Source organism: Pempheris klunzingeri, chromosome 3 (genome assembly GCF_042242105.1).
Source record: "Pempheris klunzingeri isolate RE-2024b chromosome 3, fPemKlu1.hap1, whole genome shotgun sequence".
Lineage (NCBI taxonomy): Eukaryota > Metazoa > Chordata > Actinopteri > Acropomatiformes > Pempheridae > Pempheris > Pempheris klunzingeri.
In genome coordinates this window covers 9,251,448-9,270,600 of record NC_092014.1, presented here as the reverse complement: position 1 = coordinate 9,270,600, position 19,153 = coordinate 9,251,448, and the positions used below count along the sequence as shown (strand labels likewise).

General features: G+C 39.9%; 1 protein-coding gene across 1 annotated transcript in view; it reads left to right on the top strand.

Moving 5' to 3' along the window:
- arhgap10 (Rho GTPase activating protein 10) overlaps window positions 1-19,153 on the top strand; it is a 46,322-nt gene extending 27,169 nt beyond the window's left edge. Inside the window, exons 18-23 of the mRNA XM_070856588.1 lie at window positions 1,622-1,781; window positions 4,795-4,936; window positions 6,397-6,562; window positions 12,626-12,718; window positions 14,186-14,277; window positions 17,587-19,153. Coding sequence (XP_070712689.1) covers window positions 1,622-1,781; window positions 4,795-4,936; window positions 6,397-6,562; window positions 12,626-12,718; window positions 14,186-14,277; window positions 17,587-17,675 — 742 coding nt within the window. The 3' untranslated portion in view covers window positions 17,676-19,153. The remainder of the gene's footprint in view (window positions 1-1,621; window positions 1,782-4,794; window positions 4,937-6,396; window positions 6,563-12,625; window positions 12,719-14,185; window positions 14,278-17,586) is intronic.

The following is a 19,153-nucleotide window of genomic DNA, read 5'->3' as shown; positions in this document are numbered from 1 at the left end:
GTTGTTAAAGAAGAATTGTGTAGCCAGCCGTACCTGTTCAGCATGCGTTGTGCAATGCTGAAGAGTGAAATGAAATGGACCTCTCAAATTAAGCCCTCTCTTGAGACTACTCTGTATACCCCTGGATGGACCACTATTGTGCATCACTCCATTTGTGAGATTAGATAGGAAGAAAGATTTAAGAAATAATGTTAGCTAACATTACAAGGTTTTACCTCAGCAAGCTTTTTATAAACTAAATATGAGCAAATTGAAGATAAGTAAATAATCCCTCTTCCCTGAGGCAGTGAAAGTCTGGTGGATCTTATTTCATAGAAACCCGCTGCAGAATCAGGCTCTGGTAAAAAGGCAGCGCTATTGAAATTGAATTTGGATTATCCAGCGTGAAATTCTCCAGACTGGAGAGACTCGAATATTTTTCTGAAGTTGGCGTGTGTGCATGTCCTGCAGGGGAAGGAAGCAAAGCCAGAATTTCACACTGCTATCTGAAATGGTTTCAGAGATGTTATAAATGTGAGTTGTCACCAATGTTTTTGTCTTCAAAGGCATCCTTTGAAGCTATTTAAACTGTCTCTCTGCAGATGCACTGCATATCATCAAATTTTGCGTGTGAAATCTCTTCACCTGTTCGTATAACTTTTTCTTCAAATAAAGGTTTTTTTCTTCTTTTTTTTTTTACCTCCAAAGATAAAGTTTAATCTACTGAAGGTGTTCAAAACTGATCTTAAAGACATTTAATAAGATGTATCATTATTCCATGCCAAATGTCATTACCATGTTGTTGAAACTATCAGAATAGACACTGCCAGACGTATTTGTTGTTGTTGCTTGATAATGAAAGCCTTATCAGTGCCATGTGTGTAGCTTTAATTCTGTTCTCATTGCAAAATACTAGGAAGTAATACACAGAAAGAAAAAGATGAAGAGACGGCTCAAAGTTATCCATCAAGATAGCAGTATCTCATTGTATTTATTGAATCATTTTGAATGTTTGATATGCTTGCTTATTGTGAAATCAAGCATTAAAATAAAAAATAAAAAAACAATGCATGCTAGAGGGTTTCCTGCAGTGCTTTTTGGCTGAGGTGGGCTGCATTGTCGAAAACAAAGATCACATCTCTGTTAACATCATAAAAGCTATTGCAATTTTGTAAATGAAACATTAACTTTTAAGGAAATAGAGCAGAAGAGCAATTTTTACATAGCAAATTCCTTTATATTTGATAAGTGTGGCTGTTGTTTAGGCTGTCATCTCCTAATTCAATTGTCCACTTGACTTGCTTCAAGATCTGGTGACTTACCACTTCCCTACAGCTTGCATGTGGAAAACCTGTACTGTATGTCAAGTGTGTTTTTCAGGCAGTAACCAAGCCGTAGTTGACATTTGCACAATTTTTGGATTCATTTTCTTTGCCTGAAATAGTAATACATACAGTTACAGTACAGTACAGTACATTACAAGAGTTCAGTGGCTCCTTGTTAAATCTTAACCAGAACATCAGGAATTTGATCGAATCAAAGGCTTTTGTGTCTCACTTTAGTGCAAAAAAAAATCACATCAGCGAAGTTGATCTAATAAGTGGAATAAAATGTGTATAACGTAAGTTGTTATCTTCCTCAGTGTGGCGGCTCACAGTAAACAGAATCTGATGACCGTGGCCAACCTGGGCGTGGTGTTTGGTCCCACATTAATGAGACCTCAGGAGGAGACTGTCGCTGCCATCATGGATCTTAAGTTCCAGAATATTGTGGTGGAGATCCTCATTGAACACCATGAAAAGGTGACACACAAGACACAGACATGCAGTGCAGTGTTGATAAATTACACTTGAAACTGAATACCGCCTGTCTACCTGTAGCTCTATATAGTCCTGTAGAAGTAATTAGTGTATATACACTACTCACAAAAAGTTAGGGATATTCAGCTTTCAGGTGAAATTTCAGGATGACCCTAAAATGCATTCTAACCTTTCCAGGTGACCTTAATGTGACCTTCTCTAAACCTTTGAATGCACATGTCCAACTGTTCAGTGTTTCAGTCCTTTTTGCACAAGTTGCTGTTCTCTAACAAGAAGCTTAACAGCAACATTCACAACAGGTTTGATCCATGAATCGACCAATACATTTCCTGCTTCAGTTAGAATTGGTATTTAAACAGTCCTCCTCATCATGCTGTTCTCATTCTGACATCATGAGACCAAGACGACACCTAACAGTTGATCAGCAGCACCTCGCCATTGCGAGGCTTCAAACAGGAAGTCCTCAGACGGAGGTGTTCACTGAGCTTAGAGGGTCACAGAAAGGAGAGGAGTGGACGTCCTTTGGCCACGTCCCAATTTATTGAGACACTGAACATTTTTTGTTATGGTATACCCACCACTGTTGTTAGATTTTCTTTCAATATATTGTTTAAGATGAATAAAATTACCATTGCATGCTTCTACTTAAATGCCCTACTTTCATGATATAATATCATTGTAGCATTCACTTTTTACATTTTCCATATATTTCACCTGAAAGTCGAATATCCCTAACTTTTTGTGAGTAGTGTAAGTATGTTATATCCTCAACCAAAATGTTTTTCATTCATCAAATCAATGACTGACTGTAGTTACAGCTACTGTCAGTGCATTATTTTGTGTATAATTGGGTTACCACTTACCATCCAGAGCCATATATACTAAAAGCTAGGCAGCAAAATGTACAAATGAAATGAAATGAAAATGAAATCTGAATCTGACATGACATTAGTAAACTGCACACGGCACCTTTTGTGTTTACCAAGCTGGGTGACGTGTAATTACTTGATTCTGATGGATAATAAATGTGCAAGCGAAGCAAAAGATCCCATGTTTGTCTTGGCACTGAACACTTTCTTACTATTGTTTTGCAGTTTTGTATTTTGCTCTTGCGTTTCAATTTGGCAGTTTCTGTTGGCAGAGAGTTGCACATACTGTACTGTACCCGACACCATGTATGAGTATGAGCCTCAATTAGGGTGGATGTGATGCTCTTCTCTTCCCCAAGTTCTGTTTGTTGAAGCCATTTAAACTTGTTCACATATAAATCTTGCCTATGCCACGTTAAAGTCAGCTTCTTTGAACAATGAAAATGCATCATATTAAATATTGGGTACTTTGTGGTCTCTTTTGGATATATGGACATTGAATTTATTGCTCGCTCTACAAAATAATGAGCAGAAATAAAGTTCTCAGATAATGAGATGTGTACCAACTTAAACCCTTGGGACAGTATAGCCTTCACCCAGTTATTAATGTACAGAGGTGTTAGACAGCAGTTTAATATGCATTTTTTTTATTTTTCAAATCTGGCCAATAGGGGGAGCCCCAAGTGCTCATACCAGGATTAGTCTCTTCATTTTCAGTTGGTTGATTATTCTGTAGATTATCTCATACATTTCATTATATTTGGAAGGTCCTTTGCCTGCCTAAATGCATTTATTTTGGTTATGAGTTGTTTCATAACCTGTAGTTCATGGGATCATGTAATCTCCCCAGAATGTTATTAATCAGTGTCAATCCTCAAAGGGATAATTGTCCGTGTCAAAGGAGAAAAAAGGTTTGAGATTAGTTTTCTAATCTGTTTTGAGCAGCACTGCACTCTGCGTAGAATCAGATGAAACCAGGAGCTTTTAGTGATTTTTTTTTTTTTTTTTTTTTTCCTTCAACTTCATTAAATGGAAAATTATGTGCGTTGTGACTAATATATCCACCCAAGCTCACAAATCTAAAATGGGGTGTGAGAGAATACAGAGGCCTGGTGAAAACCAACGGGGTATACAAATGTGTTAAAACAACACCAACAGCACAGCATATACTGCTAGTCTCTGAGACTACCCAAAGGTACCCAACACCGTCCAGGTGATAAAGGATGTAGTGTTAGGATGCAGCAGGAGCATTTTAGAAAGTACAGCGTGTTAGAGCAGGGGAAAAGTTGAGCAGACAGACAGACAGGCGTTAACTTCCCTCACAGCTTAGTCCCACTCTAGACTGTTGATACCCCCAGATACCAACAGTAGACTCTGTTTTACATTCACCTCCATCTGCAGAGAGAGGCGAGAGGGAGGCAGGGAGGCAGGGAGGCAGCAGAAACTCTCAGCCATATCAGATTTCTCACTTTTTCTATCTGCCTTTCTCCTGCAAACTTTCTCTCTCATGCCCCCTCCTCTGTGTCTGCCTCTCCTGTTCACACTCTGTCTCACTTTTTCTGCCACGTTCTCTCTCTCCTCCCTTCCCTACCTCCCTCGTCTCCCCGTCTGTGATCCTGTCTGAGGCTCTGCTGAGACTTCCTCTCCTCTGCAGCCCTATTCTCTTTTAACTCTACATCTAAAGTTTATATGTAAACACGGCCCGGTGTAAACAGGCTGCGCCAGTTGGCCAGCCCTCCTCGAGTCAAAACCCTGTTTATTTTACTCTCCAGCCTTTCAGAGAGAGAGGGTCAATTTCTCTGAGGATAAATGTCACCTTAACTCAGACGCAGATTTCTGGACGGGATGTGATTGCGTTACATGTGGAGCTGCTCTTGTTTATTTTGGCACAAACAAAATCTTCTCACATGCAGTTTTTAGGGTCCAATCAATGAGCTGCTCAGCTTTCTCTAGGAGCACATGCTGTGGCTGCAAATGGCCCTCTCCATTCATCTACCACTATATAAAGCCTTTCAAAACCCGTTCACTAAGTGAGGCCAGTTGAGGACATGCCTCTGCTGTTCAACACTCTGAGTATCTGCACTGTGCTTTTAGTTTTGGTAGACTTATTCACATTGTGTATTCAGATCTTTGCAGATGCTCCCGAGTCATGCCCTCTTTCACCTGCTGCCCCAGTATTCTCTGCTCCCACAAGACAGTCCAAGAAGCTGAGTCGACAGAATCGGCCTCTGGCTGTCTACAATCCTCAAGCCCTAGACATTCAGAATGGTAAGAGACGTACACATGTGCACCTGTATATATTAAAGGAACTGTGTAAACATAAGAAAATACAGAATTAGACTGCGTTACTGTAGTTTTAGTTAGGTGTACCCAATAAATTGGCAACTGAGAGGATTTACCCCTGATTCATTCACTCACTGGTTAGTATTACAAAAAGAAGTGTCATCTGTAGTGAGCGCTGTGGTTCAGAGCGGTCACTAAAGATGACACGATCGCCTTCTTTTTGTCATAATTTGCGAGCTCTTATTTACTTAATGCTTAACAGTTCACTTCAGGTTTCTCTGATATTTGCTGGAACAGGAGACAGCGATAGGGGCCCTCTCCTGTGCATCAGGTGAGCTGATCACCTGACCTGGTGACCCAAACAATCTAACTCCTTCAATTCCTGATCCGGGGCCAGTCAAATCCCTTCCCCTTCACAATACAAAAGGAATCTAAATCTGCTTACCAGATTGCCTCTCTTTACCTCCCTCACGCCAGCTTTTATCATGGGGTATTTTAATATCAGGGATGAAAGGCATAATCCTTTTTTAACCTTTTGTGTCTTTCATATGAGTCCCACATAATGGTTTTAAAGTAAGTTGGCTCAGCATTCAGTGGGTAGAAACAAATTTAAGGGCAATGAAGTGGGAAAGATAGAAGAGTGTTTATGTATGCATGCGAGTCTTCTTGTAAAAACAGTAAAGCTGTGGGCCAAACAGCTAACCAATGAGCTGAAACTCACTATAAAGCTCCTTAAAGCCAGGGAACTGCTGATTTGTTTGATGATTCGTGAAGTTCAGTGACCTTCCCAGCATCGCTCCACCCATATTCAACCTGAGCAGAGGTCTACTTACTTACATACTCATAACTGGAAACACCTGTGTGTATGTGCAGAACCTTAAAATTAATGGGTTTCATTCCATCAAGGTAAATCCAAAAGAAAAATTAAATAAACAGACTGCACAAATATGCCTGTTACATTTGGTAATAATTAGGCTATAAGCCTAGCACCAATTCACTTCAGTCTTAATCAAATATGGGCTTTTAGTTTAAGTGTTTTGATATGTTTTTGCTGGGAAAAAGAGAGGAATCGCTCTAAACAAACTACTTTACCATTACATTAACAGTTGCCTCTCCAATCTCCCAAAAGCAGGATCTTTACTTGACAGCAAAATTGAAATAAAAGAGCTTGGATGTCCCTTGTGTTGTTCAGGTTCCTGTCTATGACTACGAGTGTATTATTATGAACAATACAAACTTGGTTGTAAGTCTCGCCTGTTTTGACAGCAGTTTGATTTATAAAGTCCCCTGTTGAAGCAGCATTGCCTTATGTATTGATAAATTATTCAGCTGTGTTATCAGGCAAGCTATCACCAGTAAGCTGGAATAGGCTGAATCTTTTACAGTTGAATAAGATTCAAGAAAAGATGTAATTAATTAAAACAAACACTGTTTTTTCATCCAAGTGTCAGCAGTGGGAGATAGCTCCAGCCTGGCTACAGATGAGACATCAATGGGCAGCAATGAGTCTGTATCGTCCCAGTCATCGTCAGCCTCAGCCTCAGAGATGCCCCCAGAAAAGAGTGGCCATGTCCCACTAAGCACCAGCCTCAGCTCAGGCAGCAACTCCAAGTGAGTGGTTCATTATGCATTAGTCCCAAATCGATATGTGACTGCGCACTACTGAAAATGCTGGTACTGGTGGTGAAGAAAGTAGATCCACAGTGAACAAAGTCCTAAATGAGTCCTCATGGTTTACATTAAAATGTTGGACTGTGTAAACTGGATGTAGATTGCAATTGGAATTGATGAAAATGACATGTTGTAATTGTAACTGTCTTCACTGGTGTATCTCATCAATTATACTATATTCACAGGTAATCTGTCACTTGTGTTTGATTAGAGCATGTTTAACTGCCAGTAATTTACTGGTCTCTGCTTCCAAAACACAGTTGTTAACCTGATTATCAAACCGAGTTACCATTTCGTTTCACTTCATTCATTCACCTTATGAGCCGCTGAACATATCATAGATGTGGGCGGATATTCACAGGTTTGGAACGAAGCTACACATCTGTGACTTCAAGCAAGAGCACTTTCACTACACAGACAAGCACAAGTATAACGTGAAGCCATTTTTCATTGTGGGGATTATTAACTTTTATGTGATTCTCATTCTGGGGTGACAAGAAGCATTAGGAATGTTGAAAGTATTGTTAGTACTAGTAGTACTTATTAGTGTTATTAGAGGGAATGTTTGGACGTTTTACAGTTGAGTTTTCATTTTTGGGGTAACCGTTCAAGTCAAAGCCAATTCTTGTCTTAGTAAGAGTTCTTTTATTTGTGTAATATTGTGTAATTTTACTTATTTATACTTAGATGTACTGATTTTTTACTCCCATGTAGCTTCACAGTAGCTCATACACTTTACTGCATTTTGTGGTTGTAGCACATTTCCATCTTTTCCACTCATTTTCCACACACATAAGGTTTGATTTTTGAACTCTGTGAATCGACAATAAGCATTTCAATTTTTGTGTTAATCATTTTTGGTAACCTGTGATGGCAATAGTCATTATTCTACGTATGCTACATAAATCATTTTACATATAAAAGTAAAGAGTTATTTAAAAATGAAACAATAAATTAATCTATTGTGAAGTTATTTTTTAGTTTTATCCTCAGTACTTTCTGTGTCTTATACTAGTACTAGATGAAAAATGCTTCAATAGTTTGATGCTTTGCCTCTCTTTGGCTTTTCCTTTCTGTCCTTACTCTCTCTACTAAGTCCTTGGTCCTTTTTTGTTGTTTCCAGCCCGTGACTTGTCTTGAATGCTGATGTGAGAGATGAATTATTGGGTTATGCTGCAGATGTTAGACTCTCTGCTGTGTCATGTCTACAGATTCACCTTGAAAAAGACTTTTTCTCATTCACTGTCCCCTTCTCCCTCTCCATCAGCTGAAAAGAGTTATAAAATAAAAACAAATCCACCTCACAACTTGACAGAGGACAATGTGATTCCTCTCTCACTTTGACCTCTGTGGGTTTGTGCCCACCTGTGTGTGTGTGTGTGTGTGTGTGTAGGCATGTTCGTATCAAGTGTCTTCTCTAAGTTGCTGGATTAGACAGACAAGGCTCCATATTACTTATATAACCAACTGCTTTTTTTTCCTGCAGACTTTTTTTTTGTGCTTTCCCACATATGTGGCATCATGTTGGAGGACGGAAGGAGCAACCAGGAGGAGGTCGTAAATCTCAGCTCTTATTTGTTAGGGAGACAGGTGGCCGAGCGTTGGCCGTGTAAATCGTATTGACATTGGGGAGATATTCATCTTGTTTACCCTTATAGCCGCAGCCCCTGTCCCTTTATGAAGACTTGCGCCATATGTCACAGGGTGTCGCCCTGGCTTTGTTCACTCATAAATCTTAGCATGTGAGATGGTGGAGACCTGTTAGCACAGCACTGCTCTGGCCTGGAACCCAGGGATTCAGCCTCAGTCCTAGCCAAAAAGAACAGTAGGGATGGCAATTGCTAGTTTACTTCCAGCCACTCACAGAAATGTATTATCTGCACTCTGGTGTGCTCAAAAGTGCACCTGGAAAACAGCATATATTAGTCGGTTTCCTGCAGGATAGCTGCAGCAAATTTTGCCTGGTCATACACAAATGCATCCTGACTCACTATATCATGCAATAACTCTGTGGACTGTGGCATGATTTATCATCTCCGTCATTTTCGATGTCTTGCCTCATTTCTCCTCTTCTCCCGAAATTCAGTCACAGCTTCGCCCAGTGGTACTGTTGCCCCAAGTCCTGCCCAATGAGGTTACATTATTTGGCCCCTTCCTTTTCGTTCTTCTGCCCTACCTCCAGCCCTCTATTCCTCTCACTGGCAGACAGCTGTGGATCATAAAATGGTGGATCAGAGCTTATTTCCTGCCCACCCAAACTAGCGGTGGCTGGGCGGGCAGCTTGGCTGTAGGTTTGATCCCACTTTCTGCTAGAAACACCACTAAATCCCACCACTGCCCTTCTTCCTTTGGAAGAAAGACAGTTGATAGCTCAACTCATCCCTATGTTAGCTACACCCCAGGATCAACTAGGCCTGGATGCTGCGGGGTGAAATTCCTGCTGTAATGAGAAGCAGCAGTCCACTTCAGTTGATGAATTTCTACTTGCTACTAACCTGGCCACATGTGATAATGTGATAACCCCTGTTAATAATAATAGTAATATAATAATAAACCAAAATAACCAAAAGATCTCGAGTCACTTTGGAATTCAATTTTTCAATTTTTTCTTTGTTACTTTTTCTTGTTACTCATGATAAAATGTGTACTGATATAATCCACACTATGATGTGTATGTATGTAAAAATTCCTTACAACTTTAACCTTAGTATTCTTAGAAACGTACTAATATTACCAACATCGGGGGGGCCTTGTGAGGCTCATACAGTGCATTTTCACACAAGTCCCCATTTACTGTATTTAATCATGTTTACAGAAGAAGCTTAGCTAGGCCTGTGATGGGTAAAAACAACGGATGAGCAATTCAAAGCTTGATGCTATTTTTGTTGAAGAGAAATGGCAAACGATTTCTCTCGGTTTGGCTTAGCTATAATTGTGAAAGCAATTTTGGGATGAATCCATTTACCTCTGGTACATTTAACAAGTTTCTAGGGCAGCCGTGTGACATTCACTGATTTTCCCTAACTGTTTATTCTTTAATTATTTAGATATCTGTTTTTTGTTAAAGATCTTCACAGATCTGTATAATCCTCCTCTGACTGCAATAAGCAGTTAGATATTTTAACTTTTCTTAAATATGTGTGTGTACTCGCATTTTCTCTTTAATTTTGTATTGTGTAGTGTTAAGGGTTTTGTGTGTATCTGAGGGGGTTCACCTGCAGGTGGGTGAAGTGTTGGTGCTCCTCTGCTCTTCCTTCTCTTGGCTGTGACCCAGGCAGACAGTGGTTGTGCCTGGGCCCAGGTTAATGAGTGGATTTGCTGCACTGCAGCGCACTATCCCCCATGCTGATGTGGAGCAGCTGAGCACCACAGTGGCCCCACACTGCTGCAGAGCTATAAATCACCCACAGTCAAGCCTGGCGCAAACAGAATAGCCAGTGCTGGGGATGGACAAGCGCACTGAGAGGGAGGCAGGGGAAGAAACGGAGAGAAGAAGCGATGCAGAGGGGAGCTCAGTACAGTGTGTTCATCTCCACCTATGTCCACATAAGATCCCCTACCATGTTTACCCTTAAGGCCGTCTCCCTCTGTCTCTTCAACCAGTCAACTTAACCACTATTCACAACATCCTCTCAACCTCCATCCCCTCCCCAGCTGCTCCCTCTAATTGCCTTTATTAACGTCTCTATGGGAGCGGCAGCTAGGAGCAATTTGCTCATTATGTACTGTATTAGCACTGGCCCTGGGGCAGGCATGGAACACAGAGGGTTGCCTGGCTTAGACTCCTGCTCTCCTCTGCTCCTCTCTGCCTTTAGTAGGACCCCTACCTCCAACCTGTTGGTCGGCCATGGACTCATTGACCAGCCAGTGTAAAGCACAGCTACTACAGAAACAGATAAAGCTTGTGGTCAAAGCACTGAAGTGTAATTGTTTCACTTATATGTTTACAAGTTAAATATATTACTGTCAGCATTGCATGTATATGTATAGTCATTAATTCAAGGAAAAATCAACATACAGCAGCCCACCATAAGCCTCTAGAACAGCTTCAGTATACCTTGGCAATGATTCCACAAATCTCCGGAAAATGGAACACCATTTTTCCAAAAGTCATTCCCTCATTTAGTATTTTGTTGATGATATTGGAGAGTGCTGTCATTGTAACATGCATTGATAATAGTGACGGGATACTCCTTTCTCTTTTGCTCATCATTATTGTGGTCTTTGATGTCACTCTTAGCGGTGGTTGCACATGGGTTTGAAGGTTTACTTTTGACTGTTCTCTAAACAGACAAGCAAACAAGCAGACAACTGGCCCATGTATGAATGCTCCTCTGGAATTCAAACATTATGTTTAATTCATGACTGTTTGCATCTGTAAAACTGAGAGGGGGGAGAGGATTCTGAATGAAAGATGCAGTCAATCCAGATGCTTTTAGACTTTTAGGATTTGTTATTAGTCTAACCTGTTTACTTTAGACAAGATGATGGGTTGGAGTTGAGAATCAGTCCAGGTCAAATTTTAGTCTGTTAAAGGTGCAGTAGATAACTTTTATAAAAAATAGGTTTTTGTCATACTAGTTGAAACTGTCACTATTTCCTGACTGTAGTACAGGAGACAAGTAATCTGTGAAAACATCACGTTCCTTTGGCTCCTCCTTGTGCTCCTTATGGAATTTGCAAGAATGTACGACACCTGAACGCAAACAACCAATCAGAGCCAGGAGGCCTTTCTAACATGGTGTCAATCACCGCTCGTGCACACGCTGCACAGCCTCCCTCTCCCACACGTGCTCTCACTCAGTTAGTCTTCAGCACACATTTTCAGGAACTTTACTAACATTCATCTTGTAAAGTGACAAATGTAAATGAGCTGCTAATGTACACGCTTACCATCTATATCGCTGTACTAGCTAATGTGCTAGCTAACATTACGTTGAGAAACATTTTGTAAAGTTTTAAATATGCAGGTAATGAAATGACGGGCAAGTATCTATCTAAATTCTAGCGAGGTAACAGTAAATGTAAAACATGTTATTTCTCCATTGTTTGTGTGTCGAGTTTATGCAGTTATATTTGCGGAGGAGGAGGAGGGGGAGGAGGAGGAGGGGGGGGGAGGAGGAGGAGGAGGAGGAGGAGGAGGAGGAGGAGGAGGAGGAGGAGGAGGAGGAGGCTCCTTTTTATCTTACCAAATGCACCTTTAATTCTATCTTAATAATGTCACAAGTGGGCCTGAGCTATGGAGTTGTGAAGGTCAAGTAAATGTCTTTGTATGACTTTAAATTTCAGACCTTGAGATATTAAAGCTGCTGTCAGTTCTTACTTTTAGGTTAATAAGGACTATCGTAAAGAGTCAGTCCATTTGAAGAGGCTTTTTGGCAGATGGAGTGGAATAGATAATTTAGTTTTGGAAGCCTATAGTCTTTGATTTTGGGATAAACATACAGCCTGCACACAGTGAGACTGCAAGTCCCCCCGCGTATGTAGTTGCTATACAGTAGAATGAAATAGAATTTAATTTTTTCTTTGTCAAGTGTGATGTGTGATGTATTACTCAAATTGAAAAAAGCTAATTTCATCATAGTAATCATGCTTTATAATTTCGATGCTGCATATTAAAATTTCATCAACGCTTATGACTTCAACAGACAAGTCATGACATGAAAGTTTCAGAGGTGACACAAAATGTATTCTCACCGTGTCTCCATATAACAACAGTTTTCTCAGTTTACCTTGCCTGTTGCTGTGTTTCCACCACTTACTATTTGCTACCAATACTTTTCTATTCTCTGTAAAATCTTTGCTGAAACAGTTTTTAACATAAGGCCACATTCTTGCTGCTGTCTATGTAACTTTCTTTCCTTCTTCATTTTTCTATCTGAAAGTCATTGTGGCAATCGTGGAAAAACCCAATGGTCTTCAGGACCAGTATACCATGTTTTCAGACAAAAGACAACAATATAGGATCTGTCGGGTCTAAGGTGTGTTTTCTTTTATCTGCAGGGATCCCACAGCAGGCGCCTCCTGGTCCACTCCAGAAGAGAGTCAACCTGCTGCCACCACAGCTGTTTCTGAAAAAGAAAAGCCAGATGAGAGGTAAGACAGAGCTCTCTCTCTTTGGATACTTTGTCTCTTCTTTCCCCCCAACTGGATTTTCTAATTGCAGTTGACTACTTTTTTCTGACTTTATATCTGTTTCATTAAGTTGTTTTGACACTCACACATTGATTCAATGTCACACTCTGAGATTCTTTCATTCTCCCACTTTTCACTCAATTGCTCCATTGCTTGGGTTGCTCGTCTTATCTCGCATGTTCACTCAACAGAAGCGCCAACTCCTTCACTCGTCTAACATCTACTACCAGGCCTGCGCATGAATATTTTCCTTGACTTTCTCATAAAGTCACCCGCCCTTAATTTAGTTTGCCTTTGAGGGATCTTAATGCAATACAAGTATTGGCTATAGCAGGGACAGCAACCTTCTCCCCTTTCTGTCAAACCCCAGATACACACACAGGTATCTGAGCAAACTGGATGGGACTGGAGACAGTCTGCCCATTATAGTGATCTATTGCTATGCTTCCCTGATACTAAATGATGAATTCATTTTCATTGCTTTCAGATGTTACCAAGGAAACTGCAAACAGCCCGGTCATTCTATGGGCAATCCATTAATGTTATTTTCATATAAATACAAATCCTCATTTTTCCAAATGTGGAGTGCATTCTTCCAAAATTCCGAATTCAAGAACTCTGCTGAACATTACAATACAACATTGACAACTCTGTGACCACAAACTTTTTTTCCAGTTTGTATATCTTCTTTTTCCTCTCTCATCCTACATTGTTGCTGCTCTGCAGAAAGAATATGAAATATTTATCAGGGCATCGTGTGTTGAAGGCACAACTTCTACATGGTAATGTTGCTGGCATTCGAGATAACGGTTTGCAATGGTGGGCAAAACAACCTTTCTGTGGAAAGGCTTTATGTTTTTGGGAACGCAATAGCATAAATAGGGCTTTCTACTAACCTTTGCAGAGCCATGAATATGGTTTCTTTGACGGTGCTCTTTTACATCAAACTGATTTAAAATGCGGCTTCTAAGCTCACAAATGTGAATTTAAAAGCTGGAGCACAGTGGAGAGAGATTTCTATTCTACCTCTGTTTGTGTGCAAACCTACTTTAGAATCCCCCCGCCACTTTTTAATTATCTCACCATAGATGGTTGTCTGCTGTGCGGACCTGATGTGTGCCTGCCTTTTCGGCTTTACAAAACCTGCTTCAAACAGCACTGCATCTCATTGTGTTAGTGCATGCACACAGGATGCATGTGGGTGTGTTTTGACTCACACGCTAGTCTGTCTAGACTGGAGATAGGGCAAGACAAGAGTGTGTAGTGGCCCAGCTCCTCTCTTGGTACTTTTGCTTATTTTCCAGCCTGGCCCATTTCTGCTGTTTCAGGCTAGTGAGTGAATGAACAAGCAGGCCCCGGGCCCAGATTGAACTGTGCGGTAATCCTCCCCAAAGCTCCGCCAGCTCACTGATTGCCTTCATTTTTCAGTGTCACCAGCAGGAAAGCCAAGGCAGTGTACCCATGTGAGGCTGAGCACGACTCTGAGCTCTCCTTCCAGGTCGGTGCAATATTCAACGCCGGTAAGTGTTATCGCCTACACCAGTCGCTCACTCAGAACCAGCCTTGGCATATTGGATTTAGAGGAAAACCGAACACCCAATCTGATCTTGAATCAAACAGAGAGATGAGACGAGGAGAGGGAGAAAGGGGAGAGGGGGTGCAGGAAACACAGATTTGCTCTTCAGTGCGCCTGAAAGAGGCTCGACTGTGCTTTAATCACTCTCAGAGGAAATGAGGATTTTGTAGTTCCTATTTTTTGTCAAAACTCTCTTTTGTGAGACACAAACACTAAAGATATACTTTAGTCTTTACCGGAAAATATCTGGTGATGTCTTTAATAAGATCCCATAGTGCATTGCAGTTTATTGGATGCTATGGTCAGATGTCATGTTATCCAAGTTCTTTTCTTTCTTCTTAAAAGGTGACATTACATCTTTCTTGACATTGTTAGCCTCTGCTGTCCTGCAGACTTCAGTAAACCATCTCCCATCAAAGATATAATGATCTAAAGTTATGATCTAAACGTCAAACTCTGACAACTGCCATTAATAAATATGGATTAGACAACTGAAACCTCGCCCTAATCATATTTCTATATACTGTATCTACAATATTTCCTGTTTTGATGCCTGCACATTAAAGCCATCAATGTTTCATTGTCGGTCCAAAGAGTTCATGTCAGGATAAATGCCTACAATAGCAAGATTAAATCCAAATCCAATCCATAAATATGAACTCATATTAGCATAATAATAATAAAAAACACAAAATGAATTAAATATCACATGTCTATAAACTAAATTAAATTATGTCCTAGAGCCCACTCTCTTATTCTGAAATTTCATTTTGACTTAACCATTTTGTTTAGTAAAAGTATAACCTAATGAAAATGTGTGTTTCTTTTGGATCTCAGCTTAAATCTCCAGTTACCTTGACACAAAGTTAGGGGAGTTTTAATATAGCTTTGCTTTTATTCTGTCTGTCCTTCAACACTTAATATGGCTTCAAATAAAGTGATTGACATGTTATATAAATGTATGCTGAGGTTCTCATTAGCTGAACATCTACAGTATCTTGAGGACCCTTGACATTTTGCATATTTTGCTGCACTATTCAGTTATTTCCAAATGCAGTTTTATTTATTTTTTCTTTCAGTCAGAGCTATGTGCATAACAAATGTGCAAAAGGTCAAGAGGTCTGAATACTTGAGCAAACCACTGTACATACAGTTGGACTAAAGAAAAAAATCAACATGTGTTAAATGCGCAACTCTGTCTCCCTTATTGTTTTTTTTTAAAGGTGTAATCTGTTATTACTTGACTGTGTAGATTTAAGGATCTGATTAAAAGAGTTGTTTGGTTTAGTTCAATTCTGTCATAAAACAATACAGTGCCCACCAAAGTGTTGGGACAGAGGCACACATTATGTTATTTAGCTTTTTACCACACCATATTCAAGTTACAGTTCTTTAATAAGTTCAGATCCTCAGCTTTAATTGAAGGGTATTCACAACCAAACTGGAGGAAGGGTTTAGGAATTATAGCTCTTTAATTTGTAGCCCCGTCTTTCTCAAGGGACCAAAATTAATTGGACAATTGACTCAAAAGCTGTTTCATGGACAGTAGCAAGCAGCAGGATGATTTCTGAGCTGCACGAGCAATCCTATCTGCTCACATTCAGCCCAGTGCCTCAGATCTAATTGGGCAGCGCTTCAAACTGCAGCAGGACAATGATCCAAACATACTGCCAAAGCCACCAAAGACTTTTTCAAGACCCAAAATTTCTTGAGGGGCCAAGGCAGTCACCTGACCTGAATCCAACAGAGCATGCATTTCCCTTGCTGAAGGCACAATTGAAGGCAAAAAGCCCCCAAAATAAGCAGGAAGAGAAGATCGCTGCAGTAGACGCCTGGCAGACATTGACCAGAGTGGAAACCGCTTGTCTGTTGATGTCTATGGATGCCAGACTTGGGTGCAGTCATTGACTGCAAAGGAGCTGCAATTAAGAATTAAATATGACTATTTTATCAAATATTTTGTGAATTTGTCCACTTACTTTTGGTACTCTGAAATGTGGGGTCTGTGCATAAAAATGGTTTTACTGCATTGTTCACCCAATATTGCTGTTAATACCCTTAGATTAAAGAAGTCTGCACTGAAAGCACATACAAATTTTAAGTCAAAATAACATAAATTGTTTCTCTGTCTTGAACATTATGGAGGGCACTGTATGGCCTATACCTTGCATACTTAGTTGAGTATATATTGAACAAATGAGGTTCCTTTAGTGTTAATGAGTGCACTAGGAAAAAAAAAACAGGTTTTGAAATGCAGGTACAGAAGAGTAAGAGTGTAAAGTGAAATACTTTTTAGCTGTTCTTATTAGAGAAAGTGCAGTGAATGTAGATAAAATGTGTCCTTACATCTGAGGACATGCATCAGTTTGTTTATTTATTTATTTATGCAAGGTACAGAATTGGAAGTTTGCTAATATACTTATTATTATTAGAATAAGTCTGATTCTACTGTATTTAAGTGTTATTGTAATGGGGACTATTTAAACTGATGTAAAAACATCTTTAACACATCAGAAAACATTAATAATGAGTTGCTGTCTTGTGGCAGCCGTTGCATTAGAAGGTGTGTCAGTCAATTTGGTAGTAAAAGCAGGTTTAAATCCTGTTCTTTGAATTTTGGTGGCGGGTCAACTGTTTTGTTTACACTTGTATGAAAGATAAAGCTTTTAGGTTTCTTGTCCATCCTGTTTTTAATAGACACCCAAGACTGCAAGAAAACACATTTCTTTGTGTCCCGAGGCAGGCTGAGACACGTTACAGGGAAAAAAATTAAGGATTTAATTAGTTTATATCTCAACTTCAGCTTTAGAAATTCTCACTGACAGTCTACCCATGGAATTGCTGACTGGCAAAGGCGCTCAAAATTTTAAATTGGCCCACGTTGTAGACAAATCAAGAATCCGGGGAGGATTTTGAGAAGGAATGCCACAAAAATGTTTCGAGCTCTGACACATCTGTCATGCTAAACGGTTTTTGAGAACTCCTTTTTGCCGCTGATAGTCAGTTCATGATGAAATTTAAGAGAAATTGGATCCAAAAACAGAATTGAGATGTACAGTAGAGATTAAAAAATGAGCCACAGTGGAGTTCAGCTAAACTGCATCATTACTGTACCCTCCTCAGACCTGTGCTCCGCTCACACTGACACATCCACATACCGTATACTCACTCTGTGGAGGCTCTGTGTCCTCTATCTGCCCCCCCACCGCCCCGCGGTGTTATCCCCCTGGTGACGCTGTGTCCTCTCTTGCAGTGACCCACTCGAGAGAGCCAGGCTGGCTAGAGGGCGAGCTGGAGGGAAAAAGGGGCCTCATCCCTGAAAACTATGTGGAGATGCTGTAGCCCCCCAAATGGAAATATTTATGGACAAGTTATCACCTCCACCAGGAAAAATATGTGGAGATGCATGTGCCTCAACTCTGACATTCACAGTAGAGCCTTGTTTATCCAAATCCCTGAATTATCTCAAGCAAGTGGCAATATGTTATTACAGATGGGCTATTCTTGATACACAAGTATATGCATTTTTGGCTGGCAAGAAGGCTTTTGTGACGCATGTGCAAGCATGATTCTTCATTCACTGTGGTCAAGAAACCCACATTAATCGCAGCATTGTTATTACAAAATGGGTTTGCACTTAAAATATTCAGCTGTATACAAAGATGCTGTAGCCTCTAAACATCCAGGAAAGTTTGCAGCAGCACCAGAAAATGAGTGTTGCTCTCTCCCGCCACCCTTTATACATGGTATCCATGAGCCCCCAAGTCAAAGAATGATCCTCACAAACTGTAAGGGATCAAGGAATGTCAGAACTCAAATCACTGTTATCAGTTTTTGTTGAGACGTTTTGCACCAAATCCAGCAGCTTTAGATCTTGTTGACAATGATGCAGTTTGTTTTCAGCTTTTAAAAGATTAGAGATACCATACCTGCCGTGCCTTCACCACCAGAACACCCAGTGTAAATGTATGTACGGGTATGTATGACAAGAAATTGGTGTGTTACTGCTTTACCTTTTAAAATGCAGCATTTTTTTTTTTTTTTTTGTCATTTAAAGAATATTTGGATATTCAGAATGAGGCACATCACTGTTATAATTTTATTTTATTTAATTGGCACATTAATTGCATGACTTTTTAATTTTAAATACACTTTGTACTGTTTTGTTCTCGGTGCACTCCTTCACAGAAACACAGTGAAATGCCTCTTTGATGTCTGGTGAACCTCTCGTGTTAAACACTAGCATCAGACAGAAAATTTAAACATGTAATGATCGAAACCAAGTGTTTTTCCTGTCAACTGATCTGTTGTTTGTTTTTAAAGCTTATTTTTAACGTTGCTCACTGTCCTCTGAGCAGAGAAATGAGACACTCCCATAAAGTTGAAATTTTAGTTCATCATTATCTTCAACTTTAATGGAATAAGTGATTAGAAATCAAAGTTTTATTGTCAGTAAGACCACAAAATGCAGTATTTGAAAGTTTAACATCTGCTTAATGTATATAGTCTAATTATTCAAAGAGTTATGACTGCCAAGTACGTTTTATAAGTCTCTGTTAATTGATGGATATGTTTTGGGATTTCATTTGGATTGGTTTTTAGCATGTACACATGTCCCGTTACAAATCATCCCTCAGCTGTTCAATAAGACACTTTAATTTGTCTGAGAGCTTTGGTTCAGCAGACTGTGTTTTCAATCGCAATAATTTAAAACATTGATTTATGACGTTTGTAAAGGGCCTTGACTTCTTTTCTTTTTTTATACCTTTGGGTATCCTCTTGATCAATGTTAAACAAATAAAGATTTTTTTTTTGGTCTT